Raw genomic sequence first — 19802 nt, forward strand, 5'->3', positions numbered from 1 at the left:
AATAATAGACAGAAAATTTGTTATCCTCACAATCTAATTTTGGAAGCAATAATAATAATAATAATAATAATAAAACACTGGTATTAACAATGGACACACAGAAGACTTAGATGAAATCCATCAATTTAGAGAAGAAAAGCAAATGGTTGCCGGATTTACGAGTAAGAAATTACCAGGGAAGACTGAGTGACGCCGAGCAGATGGAGTGACGCCGCCCTTGCTGTGGTGGTCGGTTCTGAAATCGCCGGTCAGGGAAGGAGAAGGAAGAAGAAATAACGAAATGAAGGGATTTGTGGAGAAGGAAAAATACCCAAAATCAATTTCTAGGGTTCCGTAGCTTTTTCTGGAGAAGGAAGAAGAAACGAAATGAAGCGATTTGTATTTGTTTGGTTTGGGTCTGCCAAAATTAAAGTGGGATAAATTCTTAATTGGTCCTCAATTTTTTTTTTCATCAAAACCGGGTCACCGGGTTTGTCCCGGGTCGCCGATTTCACCCGGTTCTTATGGGGTCACTGGCAGTGACCCCTATATAGACTAACCGGACCATATGCCTGGCCGGTTCTCAGTTGAACCGGTTCGACTTGCCGGTCTGGTCCGGTTTTAAAACCATGAGAACACGGAAGCAGTACGAAAAGGGAAAAGACAGAGAGACAGTTTGGACTAGGGGGTGCATCGGTTCGGTTTAATCCGTATTTGGTTCACTATTTTTAACAATTCGGTTCAGCATCGATTTTAATTTTAAGTGTATTTCGGAATTCGGTTCGGTTTGACAAAAAATATATAAAAAAAAAACCAAACCGCACCGAATTACACCTATTTCACATATTTTTTTTCCCTTCCATCTCTAGACGAAACAAGTTTCCAAATTGAAATCGACGGATGAGAATCTCCTTGCCAAATCTACCAATGGCAATGGCATCAATCAGTTCGTTATAAGAGAAAACCATGATCTCATTATATTCCCCAATTGAAGATTTGATAACTAGGACATAGGATAGAAATTAGGATTATGAGCATAATATTGGAAATGTACAACTTAAAAGACATAATTTCTTTTTCACAAAATGTTTGAATCCCCCTAGCATGCTATCAACCCTTTTTAAGTCGAGAAGCGGACTCCGGTTGTAGGAATATACCAAATCCTTTTGACATTTTATTGCATTTTAAAAAAGCCAAAGAAATTGTCAAAGAAGCTAAGTCTGATGAACCAAATTGCTAAATCAAGAGAAATTATCCTAGAAGTTATCGAAGTTATCGTAAAGCACTCAAAACAAATTTCACAACTTTGGTGAAATTTCCTTCAATTATTGAAATAATACTACATCAGTTAAATATAAATCAATATTAAAAGGGCTAAACGGGAAAAACTAACAATACTCAATGGCAGAACCGGTGGCAGGGGGCTCCGGCCCCAAGACCTGGGCTGGCTCCGCCCTCTGTTCCTAAAGGTTTGCAGCATAGCCTTAGTAAAAGAAAAATACAACGAATTCCCAAGGCAGTATCTGGGGTTTCATCACAAATTCAAGATATGTGCCCGTGGAGGTTTTTGGAAAGAAAACATAAACCCGTTTTTTTATATTTTTTTAAAAGCAGAAAAATTAAGATGCATAAAAAAGACAGCTGAAGTGATTAGCCCTTTAAGAATACGGATAAGATATCAAAATAGGCCTTTTTGGATAAGTATTAATTTAGGCTTTACTTATAAAATAGCACCAATGTAGGTTTAACGTTCACAACTTAGGTTCTTTGTTGGTCGTTTCTGAGGGTCGTATTCAAGACACAGCAATGTCAAATTGGTAATTTTAATGGCATCATTGAAGTGAAAATCTGGTTCTAAACTCCAGGGTTTGATGCATCAAGGAAGACTTAAATTTACCAAAACAAGAAACTGAGTTATTCTTGGCCAATTCATAAACAAGTTGCACAATAACAGTGCAGTCACCAGAGTTTTCGTAGATTCTTTTGCTTATTAAAGACAGTAGAACAACACCATAAGAAAAAACATCACATCTATAAATGGACCTGCATATCAACATTTACTCATCCATTGAGAGGTTCCAAAATTGAAATCAGATTTAAACAAACACAGTTCATAAAGATAATAAAGTATGATGATACTTAGACTAAAATGACACAGTTTTTAAGCAAACGGAACTTGAGACTATATTGCAAATTACTTAAAGAAAAGAAACCCAAACAGAAGCAAACATTTATTTACAAAAAAGGAGATTTAGATAGAAGGGAAGCATAATAATAGGAGGATGAAGAAAGAAGACACACAATTGGAATATATATAAGTTAATAACAGAAGGCTCTTTGCACTCATAGAATACAGATGCTACTCACAACTCCTAGAATAGAAGTAAAAAATAAGGCTCCTCTTTTTTTCTAGGCTCTTGGATTACCTTTTGCTTTCACGTTTGACAAAACAGGTATCAGTGGACTTTTTTTTTTTTTTTGTTCAAACAGGGAATGCCGGGTTTTTTTGCGACCTAAGAGATGTCTGAGGTTTTTGGCTTTGCTAAAAATAAGGACCTCAAAGTTGAAATTTTCAAAGACTTATGATATTCTAAAAAACTTTAATTCTTCAACTTTTTAAGTTTGTTGTTTGGTAAAGAGAGAAAGTGAAGATTTAAATGTAGAAAGCTCCAAAAATGATGATTTCGGAAAATAAAATTTAGTTCCCTGTTAAATGTGGTACTAAACAACTTTAATGATTATTAAAGTCCGACAAGAGGATATGCTGCTCCCGAACTGAAAGTGAGAAATTTTTATATTCTAAAAGCATTGGCAGCCAAATAACTAATTCTTTTTTTTCTTTTGCAAATGATGAAATAGGCAAGGTGGATGAAACAAAGGGGAAGCAAGCAGGCTTGAGAAAAAGGAAAAAGAGCAATATCGAGCAAACATGATGGGAAGATTGTGCTAAGAGCAAAAGAGAAACAACGAAGACAATGACATGCGGTCCAAAAGCAACTCAAACATGGATAAAGTGAAAGAGGAAATGTAAACATAACAAGTTTAGCACTAAAGTGTGCAACTATAGTTTGATGCCCCGAGAACAGGAAAGTTTTTCACGATTTTAGAGTTAATGTTGAGCTTGAATTCCAGCTTTTCAATTTTTTGACAAGCCGGAGTTAGAACAGGCTAAAGCACGATTGGCTATGCTAGATTAGGCCATAGTCAAATTTGACACTTATAAAATTAGTCTTATTTAAAATGTCATGTTAGCTGACCCGAATCGTTTCGGGACTAAGGATTTGTTGTTGTAATTCTTTTTCCATGAGCCTGCTTCAGCCTACAGCTACTGGTCTAAATGTAATGACTTTTTTCTCACAGTTTAAGTTTTTACTAAAAAGAAGTGCAAAAATAAATAAAAGTTAAATCCTAACTAGACAAAGTTTTGGATTCTTCCTTATTCCACCCCCAAATTCACACTTTTCAGCTTAAAAATACAAACATATATACAAAAGACCAGAAAAAGAAAGAAAAGCCTTACCTTTCCTCATTGTCTCCAATGGCGGATGCCCTTCTTCTTCTCTCTCTCTCTTCCCCAAGAGTCCAAAATCAAGGAACTAAACCTGCAAAGATCAAGAGGCAAACCAAAACCCATCATTTTCATGTTTTTTTTATCCTTCTACTACAAAAAGGGAACCTTTCAATGAACTTTTTAACACATACCATCATCATCCCTGTCTTGATTCCATCTAATTCCCCTTCAATTGCCAAGAAGAGGGAAAAAAGATTAAAAAGAGAGAAAGGAAAAATTGACACAAAAACTTGCAATAAAGCCAAGAATCCTACCAGTGCATCAGGAGATTCTCGTCCAATTTGTTTCTAACATTGACAATGACATTGTCATTAGTGGTCACGTTATAGCAATAACCTGCAAATTTATAAGCAATTACTAGCAGTTCTATATCATTGCAGTATTTATAAAAGCTCAATGTAGTATAGCAGCCGAATCTGGTACATTCATAGCTTAATTGTAAACGCATAGCAGATCTGAAGTTAAAGATTGAAACTTGAGAGAATATGGAACTAATCCATCCCTTTTTAAATGAAGAATTAAGATTAAAAAGACCAATAATTCCATTAAAAGAAGTTAAAAGAAGAGCAAGTACGGAGAGAATAAGAGACCTCAAAATTATAAGTTACTACAGGATCTGCAGCAGAGCACAACTTCATAACCAAGAAAATGTAGATAGGAAACAAGCCAAGGAACTTACTCCAAGCCATTATTACTTTTTGAACTCTTTCCAGAGTGATTTTAGTACAAGCCAAAAAATGAAATTGAACCCACAATTGGTAATGTTTATGGTTGCAATTTACATTATCAGGTGGAGAAGAGGGAAAAGAAAGAGGAAGAAGGAGAAGACAGCAAGCAGAAGCTCTGAGAAAGGGAAAAAATGAGAACTTGGTATATTTTAGCAAAAGGAACTTGAGCCTATATTGCAAATTACTTATAAAAAAGAAACCCAAACCGAAGCAAACCATTTTTTTCAGCTTAAAGGTACAAACATATATACAAAAGACCAGAAAAAGAAGAGAAAAGAAAAGCCTTAACTTTAATCTTCAGAATTTACTTCTCTTTGGCCTCATTGTCTCCAATGGCAGATGCCCTGAAAGTCGTAGTAGTGCTAGCACCTCTAACTAAGAAGAAATTGAGCTGCTAACCTAAGACATAGACATGTTTATTATAGATTCATAGATAGATCCACAGATAAAAGAAGTAATAAACAACAGAAGAAGAAGAAGAACTAAATCAACGAGCAAAACCTGCAAAAATCTAGAGGCAAAACCAAAACCCATCATTTTGCATCAAAGCAGGCCAAACCAAGCATTTATCTCACTGGGTTATTTTCAAGTTTTTTTTTAGCCTCGAAAAGGAGAATGAGGTAAAGTCTGGAACTTTACTGAATCTTTTCAATTCTCATTAACTGTTGAACAAAAGCTTACATAATGGAGTAATATACTATGGAAATTAGGATTGTTGCACAAGAAAATAAAGGACAATAGATGGCAATAAAGGACATTGGCAGTTGGCTAAGATGGCTCCTCTACATCCTTTGACTGAATGGTACTGATTCAAAAATGGGGCAAATTGCTTGTGATGCTGTACACCTGGCTGTGATGGAGCTCATTCTAGAATGTTGTATTGGTATAAAGACCAAGAGATCCTAGAAGACTAAAAAACACTTTGTTGTATCATTGAATAAGACCTAAAGTGCAAATTATTAGAAACATTCGTTTTCCATGGCCTCACATATATATTTTAGGATTAAGGTGCAAAAATACTCCTAATATTTTGGGTCAGGATAATTTTACTCCTAACATAAAAAATGGTGTAAGTTTACTCCTAACGTTTGTAGCCAAGAGCAATTTTACTTCTAACGTTGATAAATTGATTCAGAAATAATTCACCAAATTTATAAATATTAATCTCCAATTCAATTATTAAATTACAAAAGACATGAAATCCTTTTTTTAGAATGAATTGATATGCAATTGGTGCAAAATAATGAACAAAAATATCTGTGTTTTATAATAGTGTCTGAAATTGATCCAAATTACCAACGTTAGGGGTAAAATTGCTCTTGGCTACAAACGTTAGGGGCAAAATTGCACCATTTTAGACGTTATGGGTAAAATTGCTCCTGACCCAAAACGTTAGGGATATTTTTACACCTTAACCCTATATTTTAACATGTGTAATATAAATCCATACAATTATAAGAGGTTTTACTATTTTAATTATTACGTTGGACCACAATATATGTGTCCAAATATAAATTGTGGGTCCTCCGAGTGATATAGAAGATCCGGTGTTTAATATAAGAACTCGAGTATGAAGCTCTTAGCCTGTTGATTGAAAGCTTACCATGGGTTGAGGGTTTTCTTTTCTCTTTAATGTAATATTCATTTGTTTAATATAAGTGCAACTTTTAGGAAAAAATAAAAATATAAGAACGACTTAAAGTCTTAGTTGTGCTTTAGATAAAACTAAAAGCTTCTCTCAGGCTAAAGCCTTCATCTTCCTTTTCTTTTGTTTTATTTCCTTCATTGTTAAGCAGCAACCTTCTTTGTTGTCTTTGATACTGTCCGCGTGTTTGGTCACTCGTTTTTTGGTCACTCGTTTAAGGGATGCTTTTATCTGTTTAGTAAATTTCATAGTTAAAAAGTACAGGAGTTAAAAAGTAGGGTAAATTTAAAAAAAAAACAAAGGGTTTCATTTTTTTTTCCAGGAAAATAACTGTCTTTTTTCTTTTTAAATACAGGACTGTGGTTTATTCCGTTATACTATTTACGGATTTCGTGAAGATATCGTTTATTTGTTGACGTTGCTGAATGGCAAATATGAGTTTTTAAAAAATTGGGGTAAATTAAAAAAAAAACTCTATAGTTTCACTTTTTTTTTTGCAGAAAAAAAGATTGTGGTTTTTTCTTTTTAAATACAGGACTGTGATTTATTCCATTACACTATTTACGGATTTGGTGAAGACGTCGTTTATTTGTTGACGTGACTAGGCAAATATGAGTTTTTTAAAAAATTGACTATAAAAAGCCTTGAACAACCATGTGAGATTGCGCTCATGTGAGATTTTATAGTCAATGTTGTAGCCACAAAATAGTTATAAAAAATCTATTGGTCAATATTGTAGATCCAAAATAGTTATAAAAGATTCATTGGTGAATTTTTTTAAAAACTCATACTTGCGCTTTAGCTACGTCAGCAAATAAACGGCATCTTCACCAAATCCGTAAATAGTATAACGGAATAAACCACAATCCTTTTTTCTGCAAATTAAAAAAGTGAAACCACATGATTTTTTTTTAAATTTACCCATTTTTTTAAAAACCCCATATTTGCCCTTCAGCCACGTCAGCAAATAAACGGAATCTTCACCAAATCCGTAAATAGTGTAACGGAATAAACTACAGTCCTATATTTGAAAAGAAAAAACACATTCCTTTTTCTCAAAAAAAAAAATTGAAACCACATAGTTTTTTTTAAAAAAAATTTACCCTAAAAATATAGCTTCTAATATAAAAGTAGAAAATCTTTGTTTTTTTTTAAGAAACGAAGGCTTTCAAATAAACTAAATGGAGCTTATATCATGAAACTGTTTGAATCAAAATTAAAAGTGCATTTTATATTGATATCTAACACGGTGCATCAAAATTAACAGCAGAATTATCTCTTCCGCCAGCGACAGAATCATTTAAAAAAAAATTAGTAAGATAGTATGCGATGTTTTTTCTAATCGCAATAGCATGCGATGTTAACTGTTGTAATTTTATAGGTACTTATACTTGCGGCTTTTATCACCCTTGAAATTCTAGCCGTTTTTATAATGATGACGTACTAAAATATATTTATGGTTTTTGGAAAGTATTAATTTAGACTCTACGTTTAAAATAACATTAAGGCTTAACTTTTTAAAAAAAATACAAATTTAGATCTCGACAACGGAACGTAACACGCCATTTATATTATTCCCTTAAATTGATACTTCTCAAAACCAATAGGTCTATTTTTGTACCTTATCTCTAATCTCTAACAAAAACAAATGAAATATAAATGCTTAAAGCAAAAGCAGATACGACACTTTGTACCAAACAAACAAAATCAAATATGAAGAAAGAATAACAGTGCACAACATTCATGTGACCCAAAAAATCTGTGTTACACGTGTCTTAAAATGTTATTATATAATTCACAAAATACAAAATAGATTAAAACATATTAAAAAAAAAATCTTACTTGTTCAATTATAAAACTTTTTCTTCCCTAAAATTAGAATTACATACCCTAACCTTGGTCCAAAACTTTTTTTAAGATTCGTAACTTACTTTTTTTACAACCGAGTGATTAATTGATTATATTTAACGCAAGTTCAAAGAGTTAACTGAACATTTTATGCAAATTCATGAGGCTATTAGAATATTTTGAAAATTTAGAAGGTCAATAAAGCATTTTGAACAAGTTCAATGACAAATGATGTACATATATAAAAACTGAAATATATATATTTATAAATTTTAATATTTATTTAAAAATTGTTCTAATCTTTTGAGATGGGGTTAAATTTTTATATTCAATATTTTTTAATGTCTTGTTAAAAATAGATACTAAAGTTAATATATTTAATTTATTTTAATCATAATAGAACATAAAAACATAAATCCAATGAAATTTCATCCCTTCATGTACGGCTGTAATCGAGCCGAGCCGAGTTTTGGCCTGTTCAAGCTCGGTTCGCTATAAAATTAACGAGCTCGAACCCGAACCGAGCTTGCTATAAAATTAACGAGCCGAGCCCGAGCCGAGCTTTGGCTTGCTCAACGAGCTTGAGCCGAGCTTCGAGCTTGTTTCGAGCCCAAAATCCTCTTTTGGACTTGGTTCATTAAGAAAATTATCTAACCATGAATTGTTTGTGAGTAAATTGTTATTTATATTTGTGAAGTTTGTTATGTTCTGCCGCTGACCTGACTACCTTGTCGCTCAACTCAGCAGCTTCGTCTTGAAGCTATTTTGATGAAGACTTCTTGATCCTTCTTCATGCTGGGCTGGCGTTTTACTTAGTACGACTGCGTTTTGTTTTCTTGGGCCGTGAGGTCTTGATCTGTTGACTTGGGCTTGACTTCCTCTTATGGGCCTTTAGGCTTTTTATCTTAATGTCTTATAAATCAAATAACTCAACATTGAACAAACACATTAGTGTGAATAAATCAAAGCATTTAAATTTGATGTGTTAGAATATTTTTATCATTCACATAAATAATTTTGTCAAATCAAAATCGTGTGGAAAGGTGTTTCAACAAACTCTCCCATTTTGATGTTGGCAAAAATATTCAGTAAGGAACTCAGTGTTGAGCTCCCCCATGATAGTTGACCTTGTTTTTTCTCAAGATACTCCCCCGTAAGGGTTGAGTTACTGATTTAGTTTTACTTTAAACATTTCAAGGTTTAATCAAGTAAGTCTAAGGTCAGTTTTCAGAATTAGGTCAGCTCATGGAACATATTCTTTTTACTCAGATAAGTTATGCGGAAGATTGAGTTTAGATATCAAAGTACGCTGAGTATATCTTTGTTCAATGAGGTTTAGCTAAGAAGACATATAAAAGAGGTCAACGTTTAGATCAACACAGTAGACAATCATAAAGCAATGTGAACAAATAACACAATTGATTTAATGAAGATACGTTAGTGTTTTAGCACAAATCATAAGTAAGCATCACATAAGATTAGTCAATTTGAATAAGAGATGCATAAGTTTAGATTGATGGTCAGCAGAACAAAGTACGTCAGAAAAAATATACAAGTTTAAAAACTAAATCTAGCAAATCTAGCCAAGCTATTTTTTCTGTTGACTTGGGCAGAATGAAGATCTTTGGCTTTTCCCTTTTGTTTCTGCTGACTACCAGATGCTTCTCCTGTATGCTGAGTTCTATCAGCTTGTTCTTTCTCCCCCGTTTTGCCAGCATCGGGCGGAGGAGGAATGAAGGTGTCGTTGAGAGCAGCACGAGTTAACCTCACAGAATATGCCTTAAGCTTTTTCGTGCTTTCATTGAGACCATCAAAAACAGGAACACCATCATCCAAGACAGAACCGGGAATCCTGACCGAGGCATTGAGCATACTCAGAATATATTCTTGAGACTTTCCAATCCAGGTGATAATGTCAGTCAGTATGGCATAAGCTTGATGAAACATCTTAAGCAAAGCCGAATCATAAAACTAACGTTGAGCATTCGTGTGACGCGCATGTTTGAAGATGGATTGGGAGTATTGCAGAAGCTCATTTGTCTTGAGTTGGTCAGTTTCCATCTCTTCCTTACTCAAGTTGAGTAGACGGACAACCTCACTAATTTGCTCAATGGAGCATTGGGAGGAGGAAGAGAGTTGCTCGTTGGTTCTGGCTTGTTCAGAATAAAGCTGGGTAAAGAGGTGATGAACCTCAGCAGAGGTTGCATACATTGAGTTCGCAGCTGACAAGTTTTGGAGTTGACCCTGGAGAGAGTTCATGTGATTTACCATTGTCAACTGGAGTTCAGCCAGCTTTACTATAGATTTCTGCTTGGGCTGTTGAGACTGGAGAGATGTCATGACACTCAGAAGATCCTTAAGACCTTTGATTTCGGTGAGAAGCTGAGTGACAGAGGAAAGTTGAGTTTGCTCAACATGAATTGACCCAGCAGCTTCGACATTGGATTGATGAAGGTCCTGGAGTAAGGCTTGAGCTGAGTTAATGATTCTTCGACCAGACTCAGTGGCGTGCAGGTAAGTGTAGGATCCATCAATGTTTGGCCCAGATGCCGGAATATGAGTAGCACCAGAAGGAGGAGGTGTTTGGTGCTGTTCATTATGTGAAGTGCCAGCGTGGTCAGTGGCTGGACTTTTATTTTGACTACCAGTAGGAATTGACTGGTTGATATTCTACTCTTGAGGATGTGGAAGAGGTTGATTGGTAGAGTCATTTAACTGCTCAGAGTCAGGCTGAAGCTGACTAGTTTGAGGAGGTTGAAGAGTTTCAGAACTGACCTGAGCAGGTTTTTCCTTTGCTATCTCAGTATGTTGAGCAACAAGAACTTCGAGCACTTGCTCGGTATGAACTTGACCTTGAGTAGCAGTTGAGTCGGCATGTTCCTTAGGTTGAGAAACAGAGGATTGCATTTTCTTCAATTTCGTTAGAGAAGGCTCAGTGTTCTTGGAGAAGAATTTGAATTGAAGGTCAGTGAGCTCAGTAATAGGATCCCGCAGAGGTGAATCATCTAGAAGGTCAATAACTGGAGATTTATGAGCCTTTTTCTTGAGGCGTTTGAATTTCTTAGCCTTTGGAGGAGAAGGGTCAGTAGGAATGGAGTCAAGGGACTCAAAGGATGAATTTAACCCTAGGTCAGCATAGACTTTCGCCGTTGGCTCAGTTTGTTCTTCAACCTGCTCAACATCCACGGTCTCCTCAGTGTGAAACTGACCTCCAAAATTACCTAACTCTTCCTCTTGGTCAGCAGGTGATTTCTCTAGATCAATGCCTTGACTTCTCATAAAATGTGAGTCTTCAGAGATCACCGAGGCAATAGGGGCTGCGTTGATAGGGTTCAACTCAGAGGATTTCTTGCTCTTCTTCCTCAGAGGTGTTTCTGGAGTATCCTCTTTTGCTTCTTCCTCAGGCTCAACTTGCCTTTTGAGGTTTTCTGCTGACTTGGGTCCATACTGACCTTGCTCAGCTTCAGCTTTCTTGCCTTTGGACACAAACCGAATCTTTTTTGGGGCAGCATCAATGTCTTTGGAAGAGGTTTGAATGGCTTTCCTCTTTCTGTCAGCACGAGCTTGCTTTTCTTTCTTTCCCTCTCTGGTCAACATGCCATGTGTTTCCTTAGCTGCGTCCCCCTTACCTTTCTTGGGTACAATGGGTTGGTCGTAGACCAAGCAGAACAATGCAGCTGCAGTAATCTCAGTCCCCCAGACTTCAATTTCCTCAACCAAGCTCACCTGGTAGTCTTTGAGGATTTTGGTGATAAGTGAGCCTAACTTAAGGGTTCTAGTACTTCGTTGAAAACCACCGATGAGAAAAACTGGCATGTTGATCGGCTGGTAGGTCAGCATGTGCCAAATGAAGCACTAATCGAAGTTAGACGCTGAAGATGTGGAGTTGACCTTTGGAAAGAGAAAGTTGGTCAGTATGTAGTGTGCCATCTTCTGACGCTGACCCATGGAAGTACTAGCGATTTCCCCTGCATGACCGGTGGGTTTGCAAAACGTAGTGGGATACTTAATTTTACCGTGGTCTCTTGTTGTTCTGAGTTGAGCTCCTTCGGTTTTCAGTTTGAGCAGTTTGGCGAGGTAATGAGGGTTGATAAAGATGTCCTTTCCTTGAACTTTGGTGACCATATAATCTTGGTCATCATCAGCGGCTCGTAGGTTAGCGTAGAATTCCTTCACCAACTCAGGGTAGGTGGCTTCTCGAATCGAGAACAGCTCGGTCTAGCCATTCTTAGAAATCCACTCGTAGAAGGGTTGCTCAGCTTCAACAAATCCCTTCGAGAACCAGCGAGAGTGGTCAATCTTATATCCCCTTACACTATTGTAGACCAGTGTGTAGGTTCTCTCTATTGGTTTCTTCCCCTTGTCCTTCTGTTTCGTTGACGATGTAGCTTGGTTAGCCTGGGGTTTCTTGCTTGGAGTAATGACCTTAGAATGGTCATGCTGACCATGTTCTTGAGACTCGGTGGGAGTCTCGATATATTCATGCTGAGCAGGAGATTGAGGATTTTCATCGGAGCGGTTGTCGTTGTAACCAGCACCGAAGAGATTCTGAGAATCCGACATGATTTTCAGAGATTTTTTAGAGGTTTGGGAATTTTAGAAAGGAAGATTTGAATACCAGAAATTTCTAAGCGTAAAGAGGTACAAGTGGGAATTCGTCCACTATTTATAGGGGTGTCAAGTTGATCTGAAGCGTTGAGGTGGCGGTTTGACCTCGAGATAATCGACCGACAATGATTCTGGCATTTATGACACAATCGGCGCATGTGTTTTCTAATTATTGCGCTTACGTCATCCTAGGTGGCTATTTAATACGCGTGTCAGCATTAATTGTGCAAGGGATCTTTACTCAGCGTTAAGAATGTTAAACTTTTGGTATTTTGAGTAGTTAGGTTTACGTTGAATAATTATTCATGTGCTTAGTAACTTAGCTTAAGATAATCACTCAGTGTGTACATTTACTCAGCATGGGGGATTTCATATCATATTATACTCAGCATGCAATAGTTACTAATTTAGCACGAATCACTCAGTATGGTAATCACTCAACGTTTAATTTAAACATAGAATTTTATTGAAGAGGATTAGACATACCGATGGCTTCCCTTAGTATGTTAAATTGCTCTCGAGCCAGTGGCTTTGTGAAGATATCAGCAAGCTGCTTATCCATTGGGACGTAGGTCAGCTTGATCTCTCCCTTGAGTACATGGTCTCTGATGAAGTGATGTCTTATGCTGACGTGCTTCATCCTGCTGTGCTGGATTGGGTTCTTTGATAGGTCAATGGCACTCTTGTTGTCACATTTGACTTCAATTGTTTTAGTCTGAACACCATAATCTTCCACCTATTGCGTAATCCAGAGGACTTGAGCCACACAGCTTCCAGCAGCAATGTACTCAGCTTCAGTGGTTGACAGGGCTACTGACGACTGCTTCTTACTGAACCAAGACACAAGACAACTCCCAAGGAAATGACATCCTCCTGAGGTGCTTTTTCGTTCAAGTTTGTCTCTTCCGTAGTCAGCGTCAACGTATCCAATGAGTGTGAAATCATAAGTATTGGGATACCATAAACCTGCATTCACTGAGCCTTGCAAATATCTAAGGATTCTTTTTACAGCTATGTAATGAGATTCCTTAGAGTTAGATTGATATCTAGCACAATAACATACTGAGAACTGAATGTCCGGCCTACTAGCAGTTAAGTAGAGTAGAGAGCCAATTATACCTCTGTACAATTTGCTGTCTACTGACTTACCATTTTTGTCAGCGCAGAGGACAGTGTCAGTGCCCATTGGGGTAGATATTGACTTGCAGTTCTCAAGTTCATACTTCTTCAATATCTCCTTAGCATACTTGGTTTGACTGATGAAGATGCCATTTTTCCCTTGTTTGATTTGAAGTCCAAGGAAGAAGTTGAGTTCTCCCATCATTGACATTTCAAACTCAGTCTGCATCTGCTTACTAAATTCCTTGCACATGGACTCATTAGTGGCACCAAAAATAATGCCATCAACGTATATCTGAGCTAGTAGGGTATCTTTACCCTTCCTCTTAATGAATAAGGTTGTATCAGCTTTACCTCTGACATAATTTCTAGTCAGCAGGAAACTGGTCAGCCTCTCATACCAAGCACGTGGTGCTTGCTTGAGACCATACAGAGCCTTTTTGAGCTTATAAACGTGGTTTGGGAACTTGGGATCCTCAAACCCTAGAGGCTGATTAACATAGAATTCCTCGTTTATAACTCCATTAAGGAATGCACTCTTAACATCCATTTGAAATAACTTAAAGTTCATGTAACTAGCATATGCACATAAAATTCTTATAGCCTCTAGCCTTGCCACTGGGGCGAAGGTCTCACCGTAGTCAATACCTTCTTGCTGACTATAGCCCTGAGCTACAAGTCTTGCTTTGTTCCTGACTACGTTCCCTTGTTCATCTAGCTTGTTGCGGAAGACCCATCTTGTTCCTATGGTCTTCTAGCTTCTTGGGTTTGGCACTAAGTCCCATACTTCATTTCTTCTGAATTGATCAAGTTCTTCTTGCATTGCACCCATCCAGAACTCATCGTGCTCAGCTTCAGAGAAGTTCTTTGGTTCCAAAACTGAGACGAATGCTACATTGCTAAGGTATCTCTTGAGTTGATTTCTGGTCATCAGGGTGTTTTCAGCAGCATCAAGAATAACACTCTCTGAGTGTCCTCTTGGTATTCTGATCTCCTTTGGTAGAGTGATGTCTTGAGCTGGTTGTGTTTCAACAATCTCTGCAGGTATAGATTGGTCAGTGAAGACAATTTGAGTTTCGCTTTCACCTTTAGTCAGCCTTTGAGGTAGTGACTCAATGGCTGTTTCTTGGTCAGCAGGTGCTGAGTATGGATCATCCTCAGTCAGCTGCTTGTCTTTTCCTGCAGGGTTAGTTTCATCGAACTCAACGTGTACGGACTCTTCTAAGACCTGAGTTCGTTTATTGAAAACTCTATATGCTTTGTTGTTTGTTGAGTAGCCTAAAAAGATAACTTCATCAGCTTTTGAATCAAACTTAGCAATGCTGTCTTTAGTATTTAGAATGAAACATTTACAGCCGAAGGCACGAAAGTATCCAATGTTGGGTTTTCGTCCTTTCCAAAGTTCGTAGGGAGTCTTCTTTAATATGGGTTTGACTAGAGCCCTATTAAGTATGTAGCAAGCTGTGTTGACAGCTTCTCCCCAAAAGTACTTTGGAAGCCTATTCTCACTCAGCATTGTCCTGGCTATTTCAACCAAGGTTCTGTTTTTCCTCTCAACTACCCCATTCTGTTGACACGTTCTAGGAGCAGAAAAGTTATGGTCAATGTCGATGGCTTCACAGAATTCAACAAACTGTTGATTTTTGAATTCTCCACCAACCCGTAGCAAGCCTTAATATAATATACAATCAACCTTACCAAATATTCTTTAACATAATTTAATATTAAATTCTTCAATGAGGCACACAATATAATTCTCAAACTGGTACTGCGGTCTAGAATCAGAATTTTATATTAGGTAGAAGGATTAACCAGATAAAGATAAGTGTGCCGCCCGGAAGAAAGACCGTGGGCTGCAACAGACTTCTAGTCACCTGAAAAATTAAAGGAGTCAAACCTCCCATAGTGAATTAATTATATGCAATGCATGAATAATTTAACATTTATGTCACACACAATAATAATAATAATAATATATAATATAAGTGATCACACAATATGCTTTTCATAAAATTGTCTTATAAATAAATAGATAGGTGGTTTAATACGTATGTTGGACCCTAAACCTCAATACCCAATCTAATAATCCATCAATAATCAGCATTTCACTCATATCCAATAACTGGGGGACCGAGAATAACTCAACCGACCACACACCCAGTTAGTTGGAGGACCGAGAATAACTCAACCGATTCCGTACCCAGACTCACTTAAATCCAAAATCCACATATCATATAGCCTGAGAATATCTCAACCGAGCTTATCCATATATCACAACATTCACAATATTAGTATCATCAATATCCAATAACCCGATAGTACCTGTGCGCACAAGGTCCTGATGCCGCTCACCAGGAAGCATGTCCATAACACGTATTTATCCACAAATAATTAAGTATAATTTATTATAACCAATAAGACACTTTTATAAGTAAAAATAGTACTTTACTTGAAATATCATGAAATCATTTATTATGAATGCAAATGCTAAATTAAAAATGCATAACATATAATTAACTCACAAAGTGCTCCTAGCCGACTTTCCTAATTTTTAGGTACTGCTGCTCCTCTTACCAGTTGAGTATCTAAAAGAGATAACATTATTTTTAGAATTTATATATGTTTAGGGAAATATTAAAATTTATTTTGTCTCGTTTTACAGATTGTCTACTGAAAATTCGGCAGAGTCTCACCTATAAAACGAACACCCTTCTAGTAATAACTAGGGTTAACCCTGCAATAAAATACACTTCTATATAAAAAAAATATTCAAAGTCCAAACCGGGACTCCATAGACTACAATTTATCAACCCAGTTGGACATCAATCATCCGACAGTTCCATAACTGTCAGTAATTCTAATACTTTACTCCCAAAATTACTCATCATCAAACAACGTATAAACATATATACTTATAATCCATTTTCATAATATCTATATCAACCAAATTAACTAACCAATAATCTCAAGAGCATAATTAATTAATTATGCTTAGTCCAATCTCCCTTCAACCTTTATTTTTAAAATTATATATTCTGAATATTTATTTAAATAAGGATCCAAAAATTATTTTTAACCCAACTTAATTTATTTTCCTTAATTTCACCCAACTATATACTTTCGCAATTTATAGAGACTAAACGGTAAAGAATTTGGTCAAAGTCCAAGAATTAATGTTGCTCTAAATAATATTTAGAACATTCTGAAGTTAACCAATATTTTTTTCTACCCTTATTTCGTATATCACCGGAAAATATCACCGGTGGTCGGGATCCGCCTATCGGAAAAATTAAAGTTGATTGTTTTGAGAAATTAATTATACCACTTTGTTCCTTATGATTCCAGGAGTCTAGAATCATTCTCAAAACACCCAAAATCGACCGGAAAGTTAAACTTTGGTTAGATTTCTTACTTTTTCCGGCGTAGCTCCGATTACACCTCAAAACTCCTTGCATGCACCAAAATCTAGTGTATCCATAGGTAAATCGACCCCATGCATGCGTAGCTGGAGTTGAGAGCTTCATTTCGGTATAAAAATCGTGAAAAACGGATTCCGTATGAGGAAGAAGGAGGTAGAAGTAGTGTTTGTGTTTTTAGAAGAAGAAGATGGAGAAGGTCCAATAATGGAGTCTGCGTACAGCTCCTTCATATAATTGATTTTAGCCAAATTTCATATTAATCCCTACATTTGTATTATCTTTTAAAAAATTTCTCTAAAGTAATTATACTTTATCCTTAACTCCTTCTAACTAATTCAATTTAGCAAATAGCTTTTACATAAAATTTTGGATATTACAATTCTTCCCCCCTTAAAGAAATTCGTCCTCGAATTTAAAATTGAAGGACTAACCTCATGTTTGAAATAGGTAAGGATAACTGTTCTTCATCTCCAATTCGGATTCCCAAGTGCACTCTTCCAAGGAATGCTTACTCCACAACACATTTTCCATTGGGATGACTTTTGATCGAAGTTGGCGAACTTGACGATCCAGAATTGCCACTGGTTGCTCCTCATAAGATAAATCTTCACTAACCTCTATCGCTTGAGGATGAACAACATGAGAAGGAACAGAAACATATTTCATTAGCATTGATATATGGAACACATGATGAACTTGTGATAAGTTAGGCAATGCTAATTGATATGCAACTTCGCGTATTCTCTTCAAAATCTCAAACGGTATTGGTAACACTTTGATAAAAAATATAGTCCCCTTCCATGAATACCATATCCTTCCTCCTTAGATCCACATAGCTTTTCTGCCTACTAAAGGCAGTTTGCAATCTTTGACGAATGATAGGAACCTTTTCAGAAGTTATTTGTATTATCTCGGGACCAGTGAGCTTCCTTTCACCAACTTCTTCCCAACATAAAGGAGATCTACACTTTCTACCATATAATGCTTCATAAGGAACCATTTGAATGCTTGAGTGGTAGCTATTATTATATGCAATTCAATGAGAGGCAAATATGTATCCCAATGACCACCAAAGTCCAACACACACATTCTCAACATGTCTTCCAGCGTTTGGATTGTTCTTTCAGATTGACCATCTGCTTGTGGATGAAAAGCTGTGCTAAAATTTAACCTGGTGTCCAAAGCACTCTGGAGTTTTCCCCAAAATTTTGAAGTAAACACCGAATGTGAGCTAACTTTAGGTCTTTATCATTTTCAAGTTTTCTTACTAATGTTGAAAATGTCTCAAAGGTTTCATCCTTGCTACTCAGCAAGATGATCCAAGTGTACCGAGAAAAGTCATCTACATTGACAAAGGAAAATCTCCTACCACCCAAGCTCAGCGGCTGGACTGGTCCGAAGAGATCCAAGTGTAGCAACTCGAGTGGACGCTTGGTTGAGACAATGTTTTTACTGTGAAAAGATTTTTTAGTTTGTTTTCCATATTGACAAGCATTGCATAATTTATCCTTTTCGAACTTAAGTTCTGGCAGTCCCTCAACTAATTGCTTTCTTGCTAATTTGGCCAAGAGGTCCAAGTCTGCTGTGCCATAGCCAGGAATTTTCTTCCTTTGACACTAAGCATACATTTTTTGAAAATTTCTTTTCTAAATTCAGCATAAAGACATTATCAACACGAGGGGTAGTTAAAATTAATTCATTTGTTTTTCCCTCGAGTATTTTACATCCAGTGTTATCAAATATAACTTTTCTACCGTTGTCACAAAGCTGAGCTACGCTCAGTAAGTTATATTTAAGTCCACTGACTAGGGAGACTGACTCAATAGTAGGATTACCACTAACGGTTCCTGACCCTACTATCTTACCCTTTTTGTTGTCTCCGAAACTTACGCTTCCACCTCGTTTACGCACAAGTGCGATGAACTGAGTTTCATCACCAGTCATATGCCTCGAGCATGCGCTGTCAATGTACCACATCTTTGACTTCTCAGCACACCTCAGGCTTACCTGCAATATAGCTAGTTATCTTTAGGTACCCAAGTCTTTTTGGGTCCTTGTTTGTTAGGCTCAGCAGGTGAAACATCATATTTAATATTATGACGGCACACTTGGATAGTGTGCCCATTTTTCCCACAGAAGTCACAGCTGACCTTCCGTTGGGGATATCTCACTAGCTGGTCAGCACCCCAATGCTGAGCATGCCAGCACACCTTTGTGGAGTGTCCTTTCTTCCCACAGAAGTCAAACTGGACATTCCGCTGAGGATTCCATCTCTGCTGACTAGTACTTCGGTACTGAGTGTTCAGAGGAATATTTCTTTTATTCAGAACTTTGAATTGGTTCTGAATAGATGTGATGTCCTTTCTCAGTTTCTTAGAATCTGATTGGACCTCAGAGAAAACCTTGTGCACAGTTTCTATATTGCTGTGCAAAGTTGAGTTGTCTTGGAGAAGATATCGAAGGTCACTGAGTTTGACCTCTTCAATCTCGTCACATCGCCTGCTGAGTGCTCTAACCTTCTTGTTACACTTTTTGATAAGTGTGTAGAGGTCACTCAGGGCATTTATCATTTCATTTCTGAGAAGGGGTAGTGATATTACCTCAGTTGAGTGTGCCTCTTCGTCAGATGCAATGGAGGGGTCAGCATGCTCAGAAACACAAGGCTCAGCAAGCCCGTCAGCCATGAAGCAAATCTTTGCTGACTCATTGACATCAGCTTCTGATGATGATGACTCATCACTGTCACTCCAGGTTGCCACCATTGCCTTCTTATTGTTCTTCTTTTCCTTCCTCAAGGTAGGACAACTTGATTTGATATGGCCAGTTTGATGACATTCAAAGCATGTGATAGGCTTTGAGTTGTCCTTCTTGTACTTGTTGTCGCT

At 36.9% G+C, this 19802-nt stretch overlaps 1 protein-coding gene across 13 annotated transcripts in view; it reads right to left on the minus strand.

Moving 5' to 3' along the window:
• LOC136202951 (uncharacterized) overlaps nucleotides 1–17090 on the minus strand; it is a 34330-nt gene extending 17240 nt beyond the window's left edge. For 5 of the 13 annotated variants that reach the window (XM_065993966.1, XM_065993965.1, XM_065993960.1 and 2 more), the window contains exons 1-6: nucleotides 16911–17090; nucleotides 16021–16083; nucleotides 8491–15372; nucleotides 3805–4677; nucleotides 3682–3716; nucleotides 3500–3581 (exon numbers count right to left, since the gene is read on the minus strand). In XM_065993966.1, coding sequence (XP_065850038.1) covers nucleotides 10442–11611 — 1170 coding nt within the window. In that variant the 5' untranslated portion in view covers nucleotides 11612–15372; nucleotides 16021–16083; nucleotides 16911–17090 and the 3' untranslated portion in view covers nucleotides 3500–3581; nucleotides 3682–3716; nucleotides 3805–4677; nucleotides 8491–10441. Of the gene's footprint in view, nucleotides 1–173; nucleotides 344–3499; nucleotides 3582–3681; nucleotides 3717–3804; nucleotides 4678–4779; nucleotides 5142–8490; nucleotides 15373–16020; nucleotides 16084–16191; nucleotides 16233–16910 lie in introns of those variants that run through there. The other 8 variants (XM_065993963.1, XM_065993964.1, XM_065993959.1 and 5 more) reach the window with 7 other exon arrangements.
• Nucleotides 17091–19802: the final 2712 nt, after the last annotated feature.

The sequence above is a fragment of the Euphorbia lathyris genome, chromosome 8, assembly GCF_963576675.1.
Source record: "Euphorbia lathyris chromosome 8, ddEupLath1.1, whole genome shotgun sequence".
NCBI classification, from domain to species: Eukaryota; Viridiplantae; Streptophyta; class Magnoliopsida; order Malpighiales; family Euphorbiaceae; genus Euphorbia; species Euphorbia lathyris.